Source organism: Pholis gunnellus, assembly GCF_910591455.1.
Source record: "Pholis gunnellus genome assembly, chromosome: 15".
In the NCBI taxonomy this organism is placed as follows: Eukaryota; Metazoa; Chordata; class Actinopteri; order Perciformes; family Pholidae; genus Pholis; species Pholis gunnellus.
This window is the reverse complement of record NC_136542.1, coordinates 18,951,170-18,977,513: the sequence shown is the minus strand read 5'-3', so window position 1 is coordinate 18,977,513 and position 26,344 is coordinate 18,951,170. Positions and strand designations below refer to the sequence as shown.

General features: G+C 42.1%; 1 protein-coding gene across 2 annotated transcripts in view; it reads right to left on the bottom strand.

Annotated features, from left to right (window-relative positions):
• The window catches only part of gabrb1 (gamma-aminobutyric acid type A receptor subunit beta1), a gene marked incomplete at both ends in the record, with an annotated part of 49,316 nt that extends 23,505 nt beyond the window's left edge, over positions 1-25,811 (bottom strand). Inside the window, 3 exons of one of the 2 annotated variants that reach the window (XM_079174423.1) lie at positions 25,391-25,458; positions 25,559-25,650; positions 25,732-25,811. In XM_079174423.1, coding sequence (XP_079030549.1) covers positions 25,391-25,458; positions 25,559-25,650; positions 25,732-25,811 — 240 coding nt within the window. Of the gene's footprint in view, positions 1-25,390; positions 25,459-25,558; positions 25,651-25,731 lie in introns of those variants that run through there. The other variant, XM_079174424.1, reaches the window with a different exon arrangement.
• Between the last annotated feature and the right edge of the window lie 533 nt (positions 25,812-26,344).

The following is a 26,344-nucleotide window of genomic DNA, read 5'->3' as shown; positions in this document are numbered from 1 at the left end:
CATCATCATGATGTGTGCAATTATAATCTTGTGAAATGTAGTTTGTGGAACAACGGTTGATTAAATACAGTAGTTTGAAGGAGGCGTTTTCACAGCAATATAAAAGAGATAGAGAGGAAATTATGACCCGTTTAACTTCCTACCAAAAGCTCTAAGCAACTTATTTCAAGATTTTATGCTTATCAATAAAAAGACAAACTTATATAAAGGGATAACAATTAGAAGTTTTGACGGATTTGAAGAGGATTTAGTCTTTTTTGAAGAGGGGATGCTAAGTAATTCTGAGGTGGAGGGAGGAAGATCTAGGTTGGTGGTTATATATTACATTTTTATTGAAACGTATGATTAAAGTTGAGGATTTGGTTTGCTCATGATGCCGCACTTCTGGATGCGTGATGCCTTTATTGTTCTATGTGCGGCAATTCAGTGGTTTTCTATTTGCATTAAAAATATCCGGATTGTTCCTGATGGGCCGTAAAATAAGATGTTGCAAAAAGTGGTGTTTGTTATTTTGTGGAACTTCCACCAGGCTGTCAGACTTCATGCTATTGTTAATGTTTTGAAATGTGGACGGTGTTCGATGGGCTGAGAAATGGTAAATCTGAAAATCATTGCAAAGTGTTTGACCGACAGCTAACCATGTGTTATCTCATTGATTTTGGTGGATCCGTTTAAAAATGTATTGGAAGTTGATTTGCCTTCAAATGGAATCATTGTGAACATTATATAAAGTAATAGTCTAATGTGTGCAATTGTAAAACTGGTTTACATGTGTTAAAATGGTATTTGTGTGTAATTTAGGGTGTTCACAAATTTGCGTTACAGTGTGATCAATGTCACATAATATTGCCCTTCATGCCAATTCAGCATATTGAATTGAAATTGAGAGAAAGACACAGAGACACAGCGACAACGATAGCAACACTATAAAAGTAATATGACTCATAACAATTATAGCAGCAGTGGGTGTCAAGCAGAACCACGGCAATAAGAGCAGCCAAGATCCAGGCGGACCGCGATCCATGGCAACCTGCAAGACGAGAAGGCACACCATCTCCACGGACTTGAGCCCACTCCTAAATGTGGAGAGGGTGTATGCCTCTGGTACCCAAACTCCTACCTGGTTCCACAGGACAGAAAGCGTGACGAGCTGAAGGCTCTGGCTCCCATTTTGGAGACTTTAGAAATCACAAACCCGGCATTCTGGTAGAACGTTGATCTAGTGGGGTAATAGGGTACTTAAGGGAGCCACTGCAGAGAAGCATCAGTAACATGGGACCAATAGGATCTGTTTTCCTAGTCAGTACACGTGCCGCAGCATTCTGTGGCTCGGTGGTAGAGCAGGATCAGAGCATCGGCGGCTCGCTCGCTAGTCCATGTCGATGTGTCCTTGGGCAAGACACCTAACCCCAATTAGCTCCAGCAGGCTGTTCCTGTGGTGTATGAATATTATATAACCATGCCCCTGTCATCGGTGTATGAATGGGTGAATGATGACATGTAGTGTTAAAGCACTTTGAGTAGTCGGAAGACTAGAAAAGAGAAATACAAGTCCAGTCCATTTATCATTTATCATTCTGGATCAGCTGACGAGTCTGAGAGACTTATTGGGGTAGCTGGATAATATGGAATTACATTTCCCAGCCTAGAAGTAACAAATGCGTGGGCTAGTTCTCTGCATTGTTTTGGATGTGTCTGGTTTTTGTAATGTTACGTATTTAATAGAAGGCAGTCCTTGAAGTGTGCTTCATGTGGGAGCTAAAGGACACATCCTGATTCAAGATAACTCCAGGATTCCGTACGGTGGTACTGGAGGCCATGGCAATGTGTAACTATATCTAACAATACCTTTGTTTGGTTGTTTATTATCTGAAGGATTTAAGAGTCCACATTTAATTCTATTTTGTGGTGGCTGTTGAGCAGACACATAGTAACACAAACAAAGCTGATCATTGGCTGACAGGACGGCTGCTGGTCTTCAAAAGATCAAGGTCACTGAGCGAATACATGACCGAGGTAGTTATAAAGCAATCAGAGACAAGCAAATCAACGGCTTCATTTATGTCATTTATCTAAGCTCCTAAAAGCCTAGGCCACTTCAGTTGACTGTAGTTAACTTGGGGGCAGCTGGCAGGAGAACGTTGCATCACTCCTCTTCTATCAAGCTAATCGGAGGTGCAGAGCTGCAGTTAAGATTCCACTCACAGCTCTCTGGCTTTCCAGCATTCGTTGCATTTTGTAAAGATGCTTAGGCATGCATTTCCCAACAAGCTGGAAAGAAATGCTAACTTTCTGAAAAAAAGGCAAGGCACGCTTCTTACAAGGACCTTAAAATGAAAGAAATAGTTTTTTTTTTTATCAAGACTGCCCCGACAACACAGGCTAAACATCCTTGCATGGTTAAAGACTGCATGATTGCAGTATTCCAATATTCCAGGTTCTGCTGCAAAAACAGTCAATTTATCATCAAACTGTTTTCCAGGTATGAATCTGTGACTCAAACAGTCCAGTACCGGGTCATTTTCAGTGGCACTTTATTCAAATAAACACTATGTCTTTCTGTAATCTTAGTAAATACCTAACAAACAAAAAATTGCAGTGACCCTGACAGTAATTTGCAATATGCATAGTAAATATCCACCAAGTCTTGCTTAATTCACCTGTGAATCTCTATAATATTGAGAATGACTTCCTTTCACAAAAGCAGTGTCAGGCCTCCAGATCCCATATGTGTGTGTGTAACAGAAGAAAAGATGTCATGCTCTGTGTTGCACAGCAGCAAAGCACTGAGTAATAAAACAGTCGGATTAGTCATTTAGCCCGCCAATGGAACGGTTAGTGGCAAATAATAAGCTGAAGATGACATCACTGCTCATGAGGCAGCAGTGATGAGAAACTGCTACCTCATGGAGTTGGGAGGCGGAGCTCCACCACTGCTGCAGCATCGCACTGCACCGCACCGCGCTGAGCTCCAGGCGGACAGGGCCAGCAAATGCCCTTGGTTTCTTTTCTCTTTTTTCCCTCTCTAATACTCTGTGCCGACATACGTTCTGCTGTATTCTCCTCGTGCTCTTTCTTTCTCTACATAGATCTACATATATATATATCTTCCTCTCTGTCCATATTTTTTTTTCTGCAGCACAAAACCAAGCAGAGCAGCAGAACATGGGCTCCTATGGCACGCAAACCACTGCAGTATGCTCCTGTCTGACCTACTTCGTCTTCTACCCACATCCAGCTCTCGGTGCAGCCTGCAGACATCATAAGAAAGGGGGGGGGGGGGGTCCGGCAGTGGGGTGGCATGTGGATCAAATGACTGTGTGTAATGGGAAAGACCTCACTCGTGACAAACCCACCAAACCTGCAGCTCCCCTCAGATCCAGAGAGCCTTTGAGCCACTTTTAGCTTTTGGTTTTATGGTGCATAGCGTTACAGCGTTGGTTCTTCAGCCTCGTGGCTCTCATCAAACTCATTTCCAGCGGCAGCAGGCAGCTCCAATAAATCCATCGTAGACTTCCTGCCTAGCATCAAACTGCAGACAGACATTGAGACGGAATAGGTTTTTTTCAGGAGTTGGTGGAGACCAACCCAGAGCTAAAAGAACAATGAATATTGGAACGTCATTCATCGGGTAGACGCAAACACGACTCCAGATGAATGCTAACGTTGCTCTGTGTCTGCTGGATGTGATAAGGTGTTACTATTGTATTTTACAGCTTGTTGTGCTGTCCCCGAGTGGCCCAAAACGCTCTCAATATACTTACACACAATTTACATGAATATACAAATAGACACAGCAAAAATATAGTACTTTTATGTACACACAAACAATTTGAAAAATAGGTTTGTATGTTTGTATATGTAAATATATATAAAATGTAACAATGACCAACAATATTGTTGAACAATTGCTAAATACAAGTTAAGGGTTTCTGTAAATTGCTAAGAGCACAAACAGTGCGAAGGAACAAATATTGACTGTGTAATGTAAAAGATACGACTTATTTATTATATTATATCCCCACACGCCTGACGGCTGGCAATGGACTGTGCTTGTACAGCGCTTTTCTAGTTCATCCACTCAAAGCTCTTTAACACTACATGTCATCATTCACCCATTGACACCCATTCATACACTGATGGCAGGGGCTACCATGCAAGGTGCCACCTGCCCATCAGAACTCCATCTAACATTTACACCCAATCACACAACGATGGCACAGCCTTCGGGAGCAATTCATAGGGTGGAAGAAGCCTTTTGGTTGGAGCACAGTACACATGTTGTGTTTCCAAGGCGTCTATTATTTTAATATAGCTTCCCGTAAGAGACTTTGGTGTCAGGATTAAATAAGACTGCACATGGCATTTGACACTTAACACAGGTGTTTGTAGCTGCATCATACCCGCCCACGTAGTGTGCTGTGAACAGCTGTTCACCAAGATGATTGAATACACGTTTGATCTCAATGTTTTCTGTATGAGCTACATGTTAAAAGCTACTGTATAGACGCATCTGAATATTTCCTGTGTGGTGTATGTGCCTTCACACGTGAGAGACACAGCGTCTTTTAGGTAAAAAATAGTGTTTTGAGCCTCATAAAGCTAGATGTCAGAATGGTGAATGCAACCTGATCTCGCAGTGTGCGCTCAAGAAAAGTCTCGCGATAAATCAGCCAAGCCTTGCGCAACACTTCCACATCATTATACAGTAGCGCCGAATCTCTGATTGAAAACAAAAGGATTTTCCTCGGACTGTATCATACCACTTCATAAAAGCCTTTTTCTTGCTGTCACTCATCTCGTCATACTCGTAGTCGGAAGGATTTGGGCAATTGCCTGTGTAGTACTCATTCTCTCTAGTGTTGAACTTGATGGGAAAATAACCTTTCTCCATATCCTCAAACCCTGAGGCAGCAGGTGGTTTTGACAGACACATTGGGTAGCAGACTGAATGAATCCATCCAGCACTGTCAGATGCTTTGTCACACATTAGAATGACCCTGCTACCTCTCATCGTCACCAGCGGTGTGATCCCATCCATCACAAAGTACTTCAACACTATAGACTTGTCAAATCTGGATGCATTATGCGCTTTGAATGTATAACTGAGGTAGTTTGGCAGTCTGTAGCATTTCACAGAAGTGTCCACACATTTTGGATTTATTGAAGCGCACGCAAATTTTGCCTCATGCGCTCCATTATGATGCAGAGTCTCCAATTCAAACATGATGTACTTTCTCCGTGTTTCTTTTCTTTTTTCCCTTTTGACGGAATCAAATATTCATGTGGCACTTTGTTGTCCGATCTTTGCTCTCCGCGGTGCGAGTGGGTGCACACTTATGCAGATTCTTTCTAGGCGCATACTTTTTTTTTCACATGCCTCACAGTATTTCAGTGTGTTACAAGGTATGACATCTTGTGCTTTGGGTTGCTTAAAACTGAATTTGCTTAAAATTGTGGTATAACAGAATTTCACAAGTGTGGTAGAAATAATAACAGAGATATTTTTCACTTTTTGGTTTTCAATCAAATAACAGCGCTCAATGTGTAGGTATAACTAAATTTCATTTAATTTCCAATTTATTTTATAGAGGGTTGAAAAGAGAGAGAGGGACATAGAGAGATTGAGAGAGAGAGAGAGAGAGAGAGACAGCAACAACAGTAACAGCACAACAGCTATAATAATAAAAGAAAAAGGACTAATACAAATAATAATAGTAGCTGTAAGTATAATAGAATGCCAATAACAATACTATGAGTAATAACGTAAAGAATACAATAAATATGTCTTCTGCTACTACTAATAGCAGCAGAGGATATGCTGCTGTGGGGCATCATGTCTTTAGAAACACTGCAGGCGTTTACGATTAGCTATGATGAAAGACTGCACATTTTGCATCCAAGTATTTCTCAAATTTTGTGAATACTTCATGCATGTGTTTGAAACTAACCGCTCTGGGCAATTGTTTTGCATATTGCAATTTTTCATAGACTGCCAGTACATTGTAAGCACTCAACACACCACCTGATGGTGAATCCTCTAAAAGCCTGCTCCATTACACCAGACGGCCTATCACTGATAGGTGCTTGAGATTAAAAGATTATTTTCTGTAAAATCAAGATGCTGACACAGCTCAGAAAGCATTACAATCTGGCAAGTCTCTTCCATGTCGAGGATGAATCAGAGCCCCTTACGGATTCACTCCCCACACTGACCGTGGCCTGGATTATTGTCTACCGTGACATTCTGATTGCAGGTCAATACATCATCCCCAACAGCTACGGACACGACAGCACACAGCAGGGACAACACGATTAGCTATGTTCATTACAGCAGACAGCCTGTTTCTGACACTGTTGGGCACTGGGCTCAAGGTGATCAAGATTGTTGTCTCTTAAATCAAGACACTAAGAGAAGCATCAAGAGCTGGCACGTCTCTGATATGTATATGACTTATATCACCTCTGCCAGAGGATGAATCTGCCCCCTATTGATTTAAGCGCCCCATCTCGTCCATGGCCGACATTATTGTCTACCGCAGCGTTCTGATTGCGGGTCGATTTATCATCATCAACACCTCAAGATTCTACACCACATGCAGCTTCAGCAGGAGCAGCGCGGTTAGCTAATCACGTCACCCTCCTTTCCAGTGAACGGAGTAATGTATAGTTTTTCAGTGCACCGCCTCATGTTGATAGAATCATATTGTATATTTGACCCATACGGCGTATTGTCTTACAACACACCAACCTTCAACAGTGTTAGGAGTATGATTATCATGAACATCATCATCACTAGCATCACTGTACTGTATAATGATTCCAGTAGGCGACATGTTACCAACTAAAAGGTCAAAAAAGACCAATTATGACAACCAGATCAATGCCAAAGTTATTATATGATAATCACCACTCATAAGAGCACTGATATCAACATCTTGGCCCCTCTTCAGATCCTCTATGTGTTTTATTTTGCAATCTTTGAGAGCCGGTAGCCTGAACACATTTATAACTAGCAGCAGATTTATTGGTGCATCCTTTACGTTTTTTTTTACATCACTGTAATTTAGCAATTTGTTTTCACTCAGACAACTCACCAACTGTTACTATACAATGAACAGATCCAATCTGCTCTTTATCAAGTTACACAGACCATCTAGTCTCCCAAGCTCATTACTTACAACAAATCAGCCGTCTCCTTTGCACATATAGTATCTACACTGTCTCGTCCTCTTCTCTGCAGTGCATCTCAATCTCCCAGACTAGCTCGTCTTCCTCTCACACCAACGCATCGGGTAACTAGTTGCAGGCGTATTGTCTGTAACTTGGTATTCACAGGCTTGTTGTATTAAATTAGAAAAACAGAAATACAGATAGACTACATGGATTTAATACACATCCTTTACCCTGCTTGGATTTTTGGTAATGGATGGAAAATATACTTGTGTTTATAAAGCTTCTTTATAGTCTTCCGACTACTCAAAACACTGTACACTACATGTCAACATTCTCCCATTCACACATGACAGAGGCTGCCATACAAGGTGCCACCTTGATCTAAACATTCGTGCACATTCACATACTGAGGGCACAGCCTTCAGAAGCAATTTGTATACAGTATCTTGCCCAAGGACACTTCCACATATGGACTGGAGGAGGAGCTAGGGATCGAGCTGCCAATCTTTCGATTAGAGGACGACACGCTCTATCTCTACCGTTCTGTCCTCGCACTTTTTTTTCACTTAGTTACTTCACATTCTGTGGAAGAGAAACCGTTTTGTTATGCTGCTGCTGCTGCTGTGGGCCTTCTAGACTTAAATAGACACACACAAAACGTTTTTGAGAATTATTATGAACTGAAAACTCACTGTTAAATGGTTAAAGTTCTGAGACAAAAACAACTCCCAGACCGAAAATAACACTGTGGTAGCTACCTGTCAATCACCGTGTAGCCCCGCCTTAAAGCATACTGCGCGGGCCACATAAAATGACGTGGCGGGCCGGATGTTTGACACCCCTGCTCTAGATGGACCATCATTTACTAAATGAACATCATGCTGTATTGAAGAAGACTTGAAACTAGAGATTGAGACCATAAACTCATGTTTACCATAATTACTGAGGGAATAAATCAAGTGAGGAGTAGAGTCGTTTTCTCATAGACTTCTATACAATCAGACGTCTTTTTGCACCCAGAAGAGTTTCCCCCTGCTGCCCATTAGAAAGCGTGAAAGTTTAAGGCTCGTCTGCATTGGCTTCACTCTTCAGACCCCAGAGGTTGCTGCCTGGGTTGATAAACACGCCCTCAAGTCAGGCCATGAGTGAGTGACGTGATGTCTGCACAGGTAGATTGTGATGAGAACATCCAGTTGTCTAAAAACTTCTCCGAGAAGAGCCGACACAACCCCAAACTTCATTCCACCAAGGCCATGACAACAAACACAGAGCGACAATTTACACATCCCCATACTTCATTCTACCAAGATCATATGCTTTCAAATGAGAGGAACTGAGTCAATTTCGCACACATGCAAGAGTGTGCGCGTGCACATTTTCACATGAACACGCAAGATCATTATTTGGACAGTGAAACTTCAAACTACATCTACTGTCATCGTTTGCTTTCTCTGCAACGTTTTCCTTTTCTGTGGTCTCACTGTCGACAAAGCTGCTGGTTTGTGCTGCGGCTCACTGTGGCGTTTCTTCTACTCTGTGACCTAAATGTTGCTGAAGCTGCGGGGCTCTATTGGAGGGCTCGGAGAGGCTTTTCTTCTGCCTTGTGGCTGTCATCGGTGCTATCGTGCTTGCCCTCCTTGCGCTGTTCTGTCTCCCGACCGTCCATGAACATGATGTAAATAGAAAATGAATGGCTGCAGCATGTCTTTGCACACAGTGCATCTGTTGTTCCTAACAGAGGGGACTGGTGCTGCATTTCATGGGTACCAGGTATCTTGTGTGCCTTATCTTCCAAACCTTCTCCCCTGATTGTTTTGTTACATCTGAGCACTCTTAGAATGTTTTCATTTAAATAACTGACTCTAAGAAAAGCACAAATCTTTTCCTTACACACACTGAAGTGTATCATTACACTTAAGTTATTGTGGTCTGGACATGTGCAGCCTAATCCAGGGACTTTCACGAACACAGAATATTTGGAACCTCCAGCAGACTTCCACAATAGATCTTGTATTGGTTTTGAGCATGAGTGTGAGAAGTGTTCTGCCTAAATAAGATATGGTTAGAATATGGGCAAGAATATGAGACATGGCTTAGTAGATCTTTTCCAGTCATATTCGTATGGATGGATATAAATGAAGCTTAAGCGTAAGTTCAGTCAGGAAGAGTATCTTTACTCTTCTTTTCATTCATAATCTCTCTCTCCCTGTGATTACTTTCAGTTGATTGTGGGCGTTCACTTTAAGTTAACCAACCAGGTTCTGCACAGCTTCCTTGAAGCCAATCACATCGTAGCTGTCAAACTTTAAAAAGTGTTCTCATCTCTGCTGCTGTCATTGTCATTTCAGCTCTAAGCAGATGCGATCCTCCTCCGCCCCAGTCACCTCCAGTCAGCATCACAGTCATGCTCCTCGTCATCATCTTCATCACTACCACCACCACCACCACCAGTGTCTGGACTCCAGGGGGGATTAGGCCTTATCAGACCACAGTATCCCTACCCCTCGGTTATATTACTTCAGGATGGAGTCCAATCGCCAAAGACTTTGCACTATTCATATTTTATGCATGTATAATAAATCATTGTTAAATTCTAATCAAGTCTCTCCTCATTGAACTAAGGTTGTGATATTTTAACCCTAGGATAATGACAGTGTTGGGATCTGGCAGTGTTTGGTTATTAGCAAGTATAAAAAATAATTATTAATATTAATACAAGTATTAATATCAATATGATTATTCACATAGATTAATAATAACAGGGCACTACCGTGGGATCAGGGACCAATAACAAAACTGAAGTCTCAAAAGTGGTGTTCAGTAAAAATGTCAATAGTTAAAGTACTATTCCACATTAATAGAGTGAACAGTGAAGGTTTGAATCCGAGCACTGACTAAAACAACCAGCTATTAACAAAACGCATGCACAAATTAATCACAGAAACTGCCCTTGAAACTATAAGATAGTTTATTTATTTAACAATACTGATGGTAAATGTACTTATACTAGTCTCGACCACTCAAAGCGCTTTAACACTACATGTAATCATTCACCCATTCACACCCAAGGACACATCGACATGGACTAGCAGAGCTGGGGATCGGACCGTCTATCATCTGATTGAAGAACAAACTGCTCTACAACTGAGCCACAGTCGCTCCGATGTATGTACTACATATACTGCAGCAAAGTTCAAAGGTTGGAATGCAGTTGGACTGCCCAGAGGGAAGTATAGGGAGGGCAACCAGCCTGGCAACTGGCAGATGAAGACTCTCTCCTTTGCTTTCACGTCAGCAGACCTTCATCTGCCCGTCAGGGCTGGGATGAGTCTTGACCACCCTTCCAAGGATCCATAGGGCCCTGGAAATATGTGGATCAGTGGTCATCACCGCACAGTTCTCTGTCATGTCATCTGGTGTGGTCTGCCACTTCATGTGAGCTTGCAGACTCGGCACGTAGAGCCGGATGAAATGAGCCAGGATGTGATCAAAATGGAAGTGCTTTCAACGACGGCTACTGATGAGCTCGTTCTCAGGGTGAACTACCTGAGGTAGCGAACCATCAGGCCACCCCATCAGAAGAACACTGGGAGTCACTGGATCTGAAGGTCTCACAGAATTTGCACTCTCCTCTTTTAAAATTTGGCCCCTGGTCGGTAGGGTTGGGTACCGAAACCCTACCGACCTATACGACCGGTACCTACCGGACCGAAAGGCAACGCAGATTTCGGTGCTTCCTTTCGGTGCCTGAGCCGATTGAAATACTTTTTTTAACACTACTCTGATGACTCCGTCCTGGCAGCAGGTAACGATAGCTACCGTTTGTATAGCTACAGCAGCTAGCTAGCCATCAACCTTTTAACAGAGAAAATGCCGAAAGGTAAACGGTCAAAAGTGTGGCTGTTTTTATTTTGAAAGTCCGTTGCTCACTGGCAGCGGTGGAGGAATGGAGACTACTGGACATCGCTGCGGTAAAGTCAGCAGACCCTCAGGTCTCCGTGGTCAACTCAGCAGACACTTACATGTTAGTGACCTATACGCTGAAATTCCCGGTAAACGCATTCAAACGGTACAGATCGGGAGCGAGCGAAGGACTTCGAAAGTTAGCGGAAAGATTTAACGTGAGACAACATCCGGTTTCTTCAGAAGAACATCCGGTTTTCAGAATAAGATGCCAACAAAGTATGAATTAAATTCACATTAAGTATAATGACACTATAACTGCTACTGTGTAAAGGGAATACTGCTGTTAAAAAGAACCTTATTTGTTTAAAGTGTTTGCAAACCAAATGTTGTTGCACTTTTGTTCATATAGCAGTACTTTTAAAATAAAAGTGCACAATACACTACCTTTGAATTAATTATTGAACTTTGCCATAACAATGCGATTAATCGCAAAAAATCCATGTGATTAAAAATTGTAATCGTTGCCCAGCACTAATATGTATAGTATACTTTAAACAGTTAAATATATTGTTAAATTTGACTTGGCAATAAAAAAAGTATCGGTTCAGGCACCGTTTAGGCACCGGTATCGTTTTAAAAGTATCGTTTTAGCACCGGTATCGGAAAAAACCCAAACGAGACCCATCCCTACTGGTCGGTGAACAGCTCTGCAGGCGGACGTCTGTCGGGAATAAACCGACGAAGGACCATTAGGAAAACATCTGTATTGATAGCAATAAAGCAGTTCAAGTATACTGCCTGGTGGTGAGGCACTTCAATATGATCCTCTATCTCTTTTCCAGGTGCTATCTCTTTTCCAGGCTTGAATAGCCTGAAGCAGTCCATCCAGGAATGAAAAGCAGGTTTGAATAGGTGCAGATGGGCTGCTGGTAGGTCTGCCATCTTTGGTCTGGCCCCCTATCGACAACAGTCAGCCTAGCTGTACTGGTAGCGCCGAACAGCATCATGCCCTCTCAGGATCCAGAAGGAGCATCGAAGCACAGCGAACACTCACTCTGGGCCTGGGTGGTGGAGGCAGCTGTCGAAGCCTAGTCACTCTAGGTCTAGGATGACTGGATGAAGAGCTGTCAATTCTAGGTCTTCTGCTTGACGAAGTCTTCTTCCACCACGGATGAGATCTCCACTCTCATCTAGCTCTGGAGACAGAGTGAGAAGTCGACTGCTTCTAGAAACTGGCTTACAGGCTTTTAGTAGGCTGTAGTCCAGCAGGAACCCATCCATCTGAGCCCTTTGGAGTTAGATTTAACCCTGGGAAACAGGATTCCCGGGTATACAAATCCAAACTAAGATAAACCGGAAAAAACGAATTACATTCAAGGCATAAACCAAAAATGGCAGATTCAAACAAAATATATGTATTACTACAAAAATAGGCAACATACATACTTAGTACGTGACCGGGATCAGCTGTGGTAGCCGTGGTTTAGCTGTGCCCGCTGGAATACAGTTAGGCACGCACAAGCCGCCTCTGAACAGAATATAGAAATTTAAAAAGAATGACTTCGAAATCGCCAACTTACTTTCTATAACGAATTACATTTGTGTGTACATTACAAAATAGTCATATATCACTTTCATGAGGCTGTTCTCAGCAGACAGGTCGCGGGGAGTTTCATGTTCCTTCTTTATATATTTGGCCTTCAGCTTTTTCCTACGTGTCGTATCTCCAGGCATGCCTGTCGGTCAGCTTCTAATCTGATAAAGGTGCTGATGAAGACCTTAAATCGGCAGGATTCAGATGTGAGCCATTTAAGCACAGTTTGAGAATTAGACCACAAGATTGTCTGATCGATATTGATGGTAAGCTCTTGCACTTAAGATAGCTGTGCACCAGTAGGTGTTCCAGTCAGGGCATTGAGTGAAATCTCTTGAAAGGGACTGTGGAACAGGCCATCAGGAACGACAGATATTCTCCACCATGTCTCTCAGTGGTCCGGAAGTATGCCACAGACCAGTAAGCTTCTTCAGAGGCTTTGCAAAATACATGCACCTCTCTGTGAAGACTGGAAATGTCAGAATGATCTGAGGTAGGACTTGTAGTTCTTTCTCCCAGATTTTCCATCGCTGCAGAAGCTTCTGTGTTAGAAGTGGGTCATCCCATCCCCTGTATTTGTCCCAAACATACATTAACTCTGGCTTGCTGATATAAAAAGAAGGTGGGCTCTCAAGGTTCACGACAGCATCCACTAACTGTCTCATGTCCGTTCCCAGTGCTCCAAGCTCAACTAGATCTGATGACATGCGCCGCTGTGCCTGCTGAATAAAAATCTCTTGAAGAATAGCATCCTGCCTGTTTGGGCACCTTGGTGGGGGAGGGAGGTCATCCTGGCATTATTGTGCTGGTGACTACTTCCTCACTGTATCTCTTAATTATATTGCCTAATTGATCTAACTCATAATCTGTCTTGTGCTTTGGGGGCGAATATGCTTTCTCGGGCTTGCACCACAAGCCTCATACGCTGGTAATGGTTCCATCTCTAAGGGAAACCCATGACACATCTGGCTCAAAAGACCATCCATGATGTGGAGCTTTGGAGGGATATGCTCAGTCTGGGCACTACCTCTGTCTTTGTCATTAGGTTCACACAGGTGTGTCGGTCAAAACACCAGTTAAGGCCAAATCTCCAGAGGATGAAATAAAGAGCTGAGAGATGATGGATTTGATGTTTAATTCCCTTTGCAGTAACTCATACAGGTATAGTAGTCATACAACAACAGCTTGGCGTTTATATCTGGCAGTGATTTCTAAAAAAAAAAATAATAAAAAACAGAATTAAGGATAATTAAGGATTCATTCATTTCAACCTATTTGGAATAAAAATAATATTATTTCCAAACCTAATATTAAAAAAATGGATATGATGGATATGGACTCTCTTAAACTCCAATAATTGTAGACAAAGATAGTATTCAAATAGATACAATTGCATTTCTCCCCACTTTACATTAGCACATTTTAAAACACTACTACATGAGCAGTACAATTAACAGTTTGACACTCACATTGTATTACAGCTCAATAATTTACCAATAATCTAGTGTAAACTAGTGCATGACCGGATATAATTAGAGTAGAATTCACATAGCGAGCATCTGAGATCAGTATTCTCATCCATATTGGCTCAGAGAAGTTATCTTTAGTTGAATCAACACAAAGAAATACAATATATCAAGTAATGCAGCGGATAAATAGATTGATTTAATTCTATTGAGGTTTTTCGAATGCAGCTTCATCAACCAAAATTTTTTTTTTTATTTGAATGTTGTGAAAATGTTTTCTTTGAAAGGCTAAACATCATCTAAATATTTTTCCCCATTAGCTTATTATCTCATTGCATAGCTACTGTCTTCCTCAGTTGCAGTGCTTCCAGCGCAGCTTGTATCCAATCAGATTTTGCCCCTATGTTGTCTCTAAGTAAAAAAATCTGCCCAAGGCCTTCAGAATTACAAGTGAATCCCTTTGCAGTTCAAGTAAATGGGGATATTGTTGATTGTCATAGTCTTCAACCAATCAGATTTTTAGTTTGACATGTTGGACGTATTCTTTGACATGTCAGAGCTGTCTCGGTGGCCTACAAGTACGTCAGTATTAACGTGCGGCTTGATCGGTCGGTGGGCTAGCGTGACATGTTGGCAGTGACAATCCCAATGTCTACTGCCTCTGTCGAGCAAACATTTTCAGCCCTCAAATGCATTAAAATGTATTAAAGAAATACAACTGTGGAGGCTCGACTGTCATCATGGGCGTCCATGAATCGAGAAGGACCTCTGGCTGGAACTGAACTGCACCGATGTTCTGTATAACCGTGTCATTGAACTCTTTGTAATCAAAGAAAGGAGGATGGACTTTATCTTTAAGTGAACAGCAGCTATGGTAAGTGAACTGCTTTTGTTTTTACATCTGCAGTAGCATTACTACTGTGTTCATTTTTCTATGGTATCGTTTTTATGATATGGTTAATATTGTTCCCTCTGATGTGAATAATATTTGAATGGTGCTCTTGAGTGTGTGGCGGAATGCATGTTTTAGCACCACAGTTTTGCTGGAATGTGCAGAGGCCTGTTGAATCGTGTTATTTGGGTTTTATGTTATTCTACCTGCTTTGTTGTCATATAATGTAACTGGTTCTTGTGAGTTTGTTCATGTCATTGTGTTAATTACATTGATATGTATTGCCCGGTAATGACACAGCATCCCGTCATGCTGCATCATAGTGATAGACCTGCATTCTTTATAGTTTTGTGCGTATTCATGTATCTGCACTCTGCAGTTAATGTATTTGTAGCCCTCATAGGTGTTGAGTTTCATATAACATCTTATTTCACTTGTCAAATGTTGCAGTGTTATATGAATATGCGTTTTTTTTACACAAAACGAATAATAAACTGTAGCTGTGGCGTAATAATGAGGTTATTAGGAGTTGGTTCAACTGTAGTATGACAGCATTGAAGGCCCAGGTATAAAACACACGGCCCGCCACAGCATTATATCAATGCACATTTAAATCAAACATCTATGGGCAACCATGAATCTTACAACCATAGCTTCGAACTATTTGGTACAGCCCTATTAAACCCATCCGCCTAACCCGACCTCCTCCCTATATGTACGGAGGGAATGGACGGCCGGTAGTTTCTCTGACCAGGGAATGAGACCAGGCTTGAGTAGGTTAGCTGACTAGAGCTAAACAGTATAGACGTTTAAAAATTGCACTTACATTAGTAAACTGCACTGTAACACATTCAGCCCAGAATCCCCAGAGACGTAACATGTGTTTGACAGCTCCAAATCAAAACAAGATCTTATTCTCATTCTTCTGCGGCTTTTGGCAGGCTACTAAGGCTAGACACTACTCTTACTACCTCTGAGATTTATACTGAATTGCATCTATATATAAAGGTTTGCTTTAATTGTCAGACAGACAAACCCTTAAACCAAGTCCCGCCTTAGGCTGGGCAGATATCCATCATAGTGGGGTGGTCATAATGACCAATGAAATTCAAGGGGTAGTACGTGCCACCCCAGGCTACTGGACCCACCCCTGAGGACATACACAGACAACACAACGCTCTCTAAAAAAACAGTCCTGTGGGAGGGTCAGCAATCAAGTCAGCAGAATCTGTAAATTAGGTTATCATATATGTTGCTTAAGCCTTGACAAGTATACTGCAGGATTACATGTTTTCAATCTTGTTCACATATCAGCCAGTATGAAATAAATCTGAGTTAGAGAGCAGTAATACCAGGTTGTTTTGAGTTAAAAACACTCCAAATCATTCACTGGCTAGACACTGGCTGGTATTAAGATGGATTAAATGACTACTAATAGACAAAACTATCAGATCCATTACTACTATGTAATCTTATTAGTTGGATGTCAGTTTAATGTAGATAGATGTTGATGGGACTGAAGGCAAGCATTTTCATTAACGGCCGATAAGCTGCTTATTGCTTGTGTGCTGATGCTATTGATTGATTTTGGCAGCAGCAAGCTTTCTACAGCCTCTGGGCGGTGTTCTCTATCAGAAGAGTTGTCATTAAAACACACCACACTTATAGAGTTCATGCAAAGACATGCTCAAACATCTCAACAAAGGTGTTCTCTATCAGAAGATTTGTCATTAAAACACACCACACTTATAGAGTTCATGCAAAGACATGCTCAAACATCTCAACAAAGTACATTGTGACACTTAGTCGGACCAATTTATTGTGGTTATGGTAACAAATCTACTTTTCCTCATCAGAAACAAAACAAACTGTCCTGCTAGAGTTCAGCTACAAACCGTCCAAAGTCTGGATGTGAGACATGTGGAGCTGCAGAAAGCAAGAGAATAATATCCAGTACACCGAGATCATTGTGTTGTGGAGAATGCCAAAGTCACAAGGGTGGAGTGACATTTCTCTCTCTAGCACTATTGCAAATTAAAGAATAAAATAGGGTTCCTGAATTCTCCTTCATGTTGAAGTGTCAAATAAATGTCATGTCTTAGTTTAGTACTGTTAGTTCATTTGCACATATATGTTATATCCAAAATCATTCAACATCATTGGAAAAAATATGTTCTGCTATTGCTAAAATACAGCTTAACCATCATTAAAAAACTAGTGTACTTGACCTGTGTTTTTATTCAAAAGTAGTTCTAATTAGATTGGATCAGGGGTTAGTGTGTAGGATTTGACAGCATCTAGAGGTGAGGTTCCAGATTGCCACAATCTGAAACTTCTCCTGTGTGCCAAGTGTGAAGGAGGTAGATCTCCTACACACTTGGAACATAGTTGGCCCAAAGCCAGTTTTTGGTTTATCCATTTTGGTCTACTGTAGAACCATGGTGGCTGTTTTACATGAAGTGGACCAGCTTCTTATGTAAAAATATTTGGCTCATTCTAAAGTAACACAACTATTCTTATTTTAAGGTTATTATACACAAAAGAAAACATTGTAATTAATACTATATTCCAATGCTGCCAATAGATCCACCAAAATGTTACACACTGTACCTTTAATTTATTCAATTAGGACAGCTACTTACAGTGAGATAGCCAAGAATTAGTCAGCTTTGTGCAGCTGATGAACCACAAATTGCAACAGGAAAGAAAACCCAAACTTTACTGGTCAAAAACATGGATGACATAGAATACCATTCAAAGCAAACAATTTGTAATGATCCACTGTGAAATATGTCTATCTCCAGATGTTAAAATAACCTAATCTTCCTGCATGCACATATTCTTTGCACTTTATACTTCACACCATGGACTTTTGCACATGCCCAGGTCAATATTTGGCACCTTCTTTCAAAAACAAAGTTTAAGGTATTGTAACCCTACAATTGAACACAGGCAGAGCTCTAAACTGGAACCTATGGGTAATACACTCCTCAAATAATGAGCTTGCTTTTCACTGCCATACCTCCTCCCTTGGTGGAGGGCTCCACCTGTGCTTATAGAACTAGGGTTGCAATATCGTAACCTTTGCACAAACTCACACAGGATCCTGCGAAAGCCCACCTACTTCTTTCGAACCTAAACCGCCAAAGCAGAGAAGTAGGGGGCCCCAGCAAACCCAGATAGTACTTAACAGAACTGGGTAGAGCCATGCTTGCAGGGGTCAAAGACAAGCAGTAGTTACCGTGCACACCACATTGCCCAGTTCAACAAGGAACACAAAATGCCTACAAGGGGGTCAAGTGCAATACAACCGACTCACACCCTGCCTTTTCACCAGTCTTGTCTCTTTCCAGTGAGCACAGACCCTGAAAAGGAGCCCAACATGTCTAAGAAATAGAACCGTATAAATGGGCAAGGCATTGATCCTCCATGCTTACCCCACCTGTTCGGTGGGGTAAGCTACACTGTCATGCTGCAAGTAGATTGTGCGCGGACCACAGTCGGATGGTCTTTTCCTGCCTGCCTATTGGCTTGGGAGATGCACTCACAACACAACCCTGCCAAGTGTTTCTTGGAAAGGGCTTTACGGACCATGTCATCCTAGAGGCACAACAGCTCTACAGTGTGCCTGTTGGGGATTGGCGTTAAATAGAACATGCCAACAGGTGTTTTGAGGATCCCAAGAAGCGTAGGTAATTCTCTACCGATGCGGGAATGGTAATCAAGCATCGCTTGTGCTTCATGGTATCCGAGCGGAGGTTGGCAGACCACCTGTACAGTAACCACATATGCAGCCCCAGCGGCATCAATGGTTGGGCAGCTGCCATGAACCTCAGCACTTGCATGGCAGTCAACACTGTCACCGTCACACCCCACGGCAGTTTGCCAACTGAGTTCTGACTGAGTGGCCAGCATCCTGCAGATACTCCACTTGTTGGTGTGGTAGGGGGCTGCTCTTCTGCTGGAGGTGCAGGGGGCTAGGGAATAGCCGAATGACAACTTATTGTACTTGTAGATACTCTCCCTGGAAGGCGACACACATGTATTTTCTGTGTTTTAGAGCCCCTTCGTCATGAAAATATGCTTCCATTAAGTCGATGATAGTGAACCGATCACCTGGCTGAACCAGCTCCAGTAACTGCCTGATGGTCAGCATACATATCGACTTGCGGGCAATGCGCGGAGATCCAAAATGGGTCTGAAGTCTCCCGTCTTCTTGGGAACTAGGAAGTACACATAGTAAAACCATCCCTTTCTGTCGTGAGTGGGGACGACAGACATAGTTGACACAGCAGTTACAGTTTCCATAACAGGGCCCGGAGCTCTGCTGCTCTCTCCTCCTGGGAAAAATGTATCCACCTCCTCAACCCTATGAACGGGGGAGGGATGCTGCATAACTGGAAAGGATCCGGTCTTAGTGTCAGGTTCACCCTTTCTGTTAATGCGCAGATGCATCACCACTTAAACCGTAAAACTGTTCTAGAGGACGAGCCACCAGCTATGGCACAGCAGCTATCAAACCATGATATCCTGTCTCGGCCCTCTCTGCAGCCAAACGGGACGGGAAGGGCAGAGCCAGCTATGAGGTCTGTGATGGCACCACTATCTAGCCTGTAAATGCAGCAGTGGACGTTAAACAGGTCATAATTCCCTCTCTAATATATATTTTAGATTTCTGTGAAAACATCTCCTACAAACAACTGTATTAAAAAGATATATATAAAGTATTACACATAGAGTCCAGTAGAGGGCAGAGCCATTGTGCTGTATATTTTGTTCTGCACCAGAACAATTGTATAGTATGTGCAAATATACATGGCAATAAAACTCTCTTTGATTCTGTTGAGAAGCCCTTGTATTTGCCTGTGACGCTGGGATAGCCAGTGTTTGACATCCACAAGACAAATATCATGTTTATCTAGACATGAATGCATGCTGTGTCCTTTTTGCATCGAGAGCAGTGCGTCACTTGGGCAGAAACGTTGCCACAGCCAATCAGTCGACATGCTGAGAGAAGGAGCCGGACTTCGGCAACGTACAGCAAAACCTTGTGTCGCATCACTGTCGCATTAACTCACCAGCTGCCCTTGCATCTGACAGCACAGCATGTCTGATGACTAAGGCTGGATGGCTAAGTTGGTCCATCCTTTGATGTAACGCTTTGGTCCAGAACAAGAAAGCCATGAAAACTGGTATGAATACTTGTGGTCCCCAGAGAATGAATCCTAATCATTCTAATGGTCCCTCAAGCTTTGATCTAGTGCTACTGTCAACTATTTCCCCCCATTGAATAACATGAAATAAATGGCTGCATTTGAATGAAATTCTTTCAGTAATCCTTCGCTTTTACCGTTAAGCCACTATAAAACTAGTGCTACAATTTCTACTTGGAATCAAGAATTATCAGTGCGGCTTGCCATGAAACAAACTGACATCACTCATGCTCCCAGATGATGAACCCTTTCCATTTTAAACTCTTCACTAGCATTCCTCTAATTCCACTCTTTTGCCAAACTTTCCAGCCTCATATCATATTCTCACAGGTGGGTAGAGTATCCATAAATTGTGCTCAAATAAAAGTACAGAAGCAAAAAAAGTACTCAATTAGAATCTACTGCTAGCATTTGATAAAAGGGGACAGATGAATAACAGAAACATGTGGCGATCAGCTACTTTAAGGACGCACCCATTAGTCAAACACCTCTTGTGAAAATAGGTGTAGTGCAATGACCGTTATACCTGGCTTAGACAACTTTAGCACTATTACACCTGAAAGTGGGGGAGGCAAAAATTATTGTTGTCTCCCCTATTACTGCGCCAGTGAAGTGGTGGTAGCTATGAGCGAGCTAGAGCCCATCCCAATTTACTGTACCATGGTAGTCCTCCTGTAGAATGAACTGATGGAAAGGGAGAGGTACACAAAAGAAACACTAGGAACATGAAATACATTGAGTAACATGCAATAACAAGCTGGGAAACACACAGGAAATTGTTACAACAGTTTTTTTACATTAAAAAAAGGAAACATAACATATTACATTCAATGGCTAAATGAAAAGAAGGTGCAAATAATTAAGAATTTGATATTGATAGTCTTTCACAAAGTGTATTAAGTTCCCCCAACACAACAAATCACTAAAACTGCACGAGTTTGGGGACTTTCTGAGAACTTAGAGTGGATGTGTGTCTCCAAATTAATTACGCACAAAGCATAGCAGCATTAACTTAATGTAGTATTTGTTAATATCTATCCTGACACTTCAAGATCATCTGTCGCGATCTAATGGTAATTGAGTTTTTCAAATAAGTAGAGCTTTTTTTGGGACAACCGGTTCTGAAGCGGGCCGTTTACACATTACAATCTAATCTAATTTGATTGACCATTTACAAAATAATGCTAATGATAGTTGCCCTCAACAGTAACATAGTGTGATATCCAGTGGAGGATATGTATATACAGTATATATATATATATATTAATATTAGTGCTGGGCAACGATTACAATTTGTAATCGCGATTAATCGCATTGTTATGCGGAAAGTTCAATAATGAATTCAAAAGTAGTGTATTGCGCACTTTTATTTTAAAAGTACTGCTATATGAACAAAAGTGCAATAACATTTGGTTTGCAAAGACTTTAAACAAATATGGTGCTTTTTAACAGCAGTATTCTCTTTACACAGTAGCAGTTAAAATACAGTTGTAATGATTCTGATAATAGATATTCAGCCGGTGTTCATAACTTTATTTTCATGTGTGTAAGAGATGCAATTTGAAATGTACACCATGAAAACTGCAAACCTATCTACGTCATGTTTTTATGTTTGATAAATTCTCAGTAGCGATAACTAAATGAAATGCTTACTATATATATTCCAAACAAAAACACTTTAAAAAATAAAAAAATAAAAAAAAAATTGCTATTTTTGCTATTTAGGTCAGACACTATGCAACGCTGATTACTGTGTAATATGTGTGGTATTTGTAATAAATGTACGTTGGTACATAGAGGGTGATAAGAAGCTGTACATGGAGGGACTTAGGACCCAGGGGAATGTAGGTGAAGGAAACAGGAAAAGACGGAAGTGACAGCTGCACACCGTTCGCTGACGGCAGGTCAGCCGGCCGGTTCTGGTGTTAAAAATGTCCGCTTAATAATAATAAAAAAACTGCATTAACACGCGACAAAATAATTGTCGCCGTTAATTATGCGTTAACGCGATAATAATGCGTTAACTTGCCCAGCACTAATATATATATATCTATATATATAGATATATATATATATATATGTATATCTATAAATTATTAACACTGGTAACAAATGAGCGATAAAAAATAGAACCAGAGGTATTGTTTTTTGTATAGAGTTCTGGAGGAATAATGATTTCTGTAGGCCAACCCACAAGTTAGCATTGCCCCGGTTCCCTCAACAAAAAGCCAAAGATTTGTGGCTTAGAGGTAGAGTGGTTGTCTTACAATCGGAATAACAAGATACGTTGTTCATAAACGAACACCACTGCCATAGGTCAAAAGCTATCATTATGGGCTACGAACAACCTGTAGTCTCATTTCGCAATTTTCTGTCAACCGCCATTTTTAAGAGGCATAAAATCTTAATTTTAAGCCTTTTATTTACTGTCGTAGAACAAAACATGCAAATCTCTTTAGCTTGTGTTAACCGCAGCCTTTTTTCAGGCATCTATCTAAAGCTATCTATAGCTTTTACTTTTCATAATACTTCATAAAATGTTTAAGTGATTTTATAAGATTTTTCTTTGTGTTCATATTTATAATGGCAAATTTGGCCATTTATATTGGCGAACCAATGATCACTGGTTCAATTCCTGTCTTTGGCTACTACTTCTCATACTACTGCAGCTTTTAATACAACTACTACTGCTTCAACATTTCTGCTACTTACTCCCACTGTGTTCAGCGGTATCCCAGGTGGTGCTAAAGCAAAGATAAAACATGAAACCTGACATTTCTTCAATTCTGTTGTCTTAAAAAGAAAAAGATTTTTTTAAACTTACATCACCTTACTTATTATGAACTGACATATCTTTTTGTATTACTATTAATAATATAATATTCCATGGTAACCAAGTCTAACCTAGGTGACACAAAAAGAATTGAAAAATGTCCACTTCAGTGGTGCTTCTGAATTATCACTGCTTCTAAGTAACATTTCAAACAAATCACTTTTTCCTCAACCAAATGTGACTTTGTTCTCTGTCTTCCAGGGACCCCCTGCTGGCTCTGGGGTTACGCCCTGGTAACGTTCATCTCTCCTTGTTAGATTACATGGTTCAGCGTTTGATATTGGCTCTTGGCAATGTTCCTCAGAACACGGCTCCTATAAACAAAGTTAATCTAGATGTTTCTCATGCGCCATCATTCAATGCATCTCCAGCGCTCTCTAATATAATAGCCCGTATTTGCAATGCAGTTAAAAGTCTTTCTTGCTGATCACATCATGACATGCTGGCTCAGTGCATAGCAGGGCTGTCTCATAATCATGCGGGTGCTGTTTCACTTTCACTTTATTATTCTTGGTAGATTATCAATTCTGTTGAGCTAGCAGGTGGCGCCAAAGCAACATCAAAACCAGATATTTTTCCCAATTCTGTTTTTTTTTTTAGATAAAAAAGACTTGCCTTACTTATTATTAACCTCCATATGTCTTTAATGTAATATTCCATGGTAACCAAATTCAGCAAAGTTGTACACATGGGGATGCTCATCAAGTCTGTAGAAGTTGATACAATTTCGCCTGTAGGTGGCACTAAAATATTTGACAAACTGTTGTTGTAGATAGATAGCAAGGGGACATTTTTTTGCTACAGCAGCATTTATAGTACAGGTAAAGCCATAAAAATAACCAGCAGCTCGCAGACAAAATGACACATTGCAGTCTCAGGCTTTGAAAGAAAATGGAATTACTCCTACACCATAACAGTTATTCAAAAGCTGAATGTGAGTTGTAAGAAAGCAAATACACCCCGCAAGTCAATGACCTGTAACCAAACATGGCTCTGCTCCCACTTTGAGGATGAGTCCCTGCACTTTATTTGGCCACTTCCCAGGACCTGTTTCTGAATCGAAGTTCCACATACTATCAGGAACTGAAACATTGTTCATCGTGATTGTTCTTGCAGATGTGACACCACATTTGACATAGACGACAACAACAAATACTACTACAGGGACCACCGTTCTACTGCGTCTATATGGGACAACCGGTGAAATGGAAGTTAGAGCGTCTTTTAGCTTGTGTACTTTGAAACGCAATAACTGAACGGTGTACAGTTGGAAGAGGGTTTGAAAATCAGTTCCTTGGCCTTTGATTGGATCGCTAACGGCGGGCTTAGAATGTTGCCCATACGGAGCTACCTATTGTTATAGATGCACAATATGACCGAGGACCTAATCTAAAAGGGTTCATGTAGACATTTAGGTGAAAATGTTCAACCAAAACCTATCAAACTTTGCAAAACTAGACTTGGTGGCTGCCCAGCTGTTTTAGTAAAACAATGAGAATTGTTTCCGAAGTAAGTAGGCTATATTATCAGCATGCGACGTGTCAATGTCCTAATCCCTGCAGCACACACGGTCTCATGGACCTCTCACTTGGCTCTGCTGTATAACACTGGGCGCTGCAGTGTACCCTGTATTAAGGGGTCAAATCATATTTTGCCGACACTGCTTTTCTGTGCCTCCTGTTGACTCACTGACAGCCGTTATATAATCACTGCACTGAGGCCAAGAAACGGACAGAATGTGCACACAGACGGCTGACTTGTTTCAAGTTTAAAGCCTCGTTTCCGTTTCCCCGCCGATAGGAGGTCTCCTCACCGGACTGTCATGGATGTGTGTGAAGCCACTGAAGCCTCTCTCTCGCACTCTGTCTCTCTCTCTCTCTCTGTCTCTCACCCTCTCTCTCTCTCACCCTCTCTCTCTCTTTGTCTCTCTCTCTCTCTCTGTCTCTCACCCTCTCTCTCTCTCACCCTCTCTCTCTCTTTGTCTCTCACCCTGTCTCTCTCTTTCTCTGCCTCTCTCTTTCCCTGTTTCTCTCCCTCTGTTTCTCTCTCACTCTCTCTCTTTCTGTCTCTCTCGGTTGTGACACCGCGGGGAAGTACTTGATGCATACGAATTGGCTTTGACACATTGCGGAAAAGTGTGTGCGTGTAGGTGTGTGTGTAGTGTGTGGGTGCTGCTGCACTGAGTACAGAGGCGAACCGGACTCGAGCGTCTCTGTCTCCGTCTCTATCCGTTTGCGGCAGATAGAAAGCCGGCCGACATGTGTCACGTGGCGCCGGTCTACTGCGGGGAGAACGTGGAGGGGAACTCACCATGTTGACTTCGGACACCATGTCGATGCTGGAGATGTCTATCCTCATGCCAACATCCACAGGGGCGCCTATTGAGAACATGACAGTAGAGTGTAAGCACGGGGCTCCACAGCTGAATGTTAGTCACATGAACGCAGAGGACACGGGGGGGTGTGGGGGGGCTGTTACCTCCAAAATCAGGCCGCAGACGGATGTCATAGCCCTTCAGCATCTTGTCCACCGTGGCTTTCACAAATGACATGTTGCTAGGTTCGTTGGCTCTGGTGACAGAAATAAGGCAATGTTACGGGGGCCCGTCTGATATAATAAACCTACACATGACAGTATATATCAGATCTCACCTTTGCGCCCCGCGGACTACGGACGCCCACAGGGACAGGCAGTAGAGCCCCCAGCATCCGCGCTCCAGAGTAGTCCACATCACCAACTCTGATCCTGCCAACGACTTTGACACAAAGTCTCCGGGATGCAACTTAGGCTGCAAAATTATTCCAAGTGCAAACGCATGCGCGTCGTTTTGTAATAAACGTCCAAGCGTCACTGGCAAGGTGAGACAAAACGACAAAATGTGGATGAAAATGTAGCGCTGCGGTGAAAAAAAGAAGAAGAAAAAGCAGCCTATAGGTGCGGGGAGCTCACTGTGTCTGTGAGAGTGGATGCTGGTGTGTGCGGCGGCACATACATCCTGAGAGCAGCCTAGACGTCGATACACAGACCAGTCTCCTCCAGAAGACGCGGAAGGGTCCGGAGCAGATCTGCGGCAAAGCTTTCCATCCGCCTCCCGCTGCCGCGCAATGTGAACACATTAAATAATGAGCAGTGAGCGCGGCGCGGCTCCCCGGTCACCTTTAGCACGCCGGTAGCGAGGGAGGGAGGGAGAGGGGGGGGGGGAGAGAGCGAGAGAGAGAGAGCGAGAGAGAGCCGTCATGCAACACCAGCACGTCTGAGGAGCTG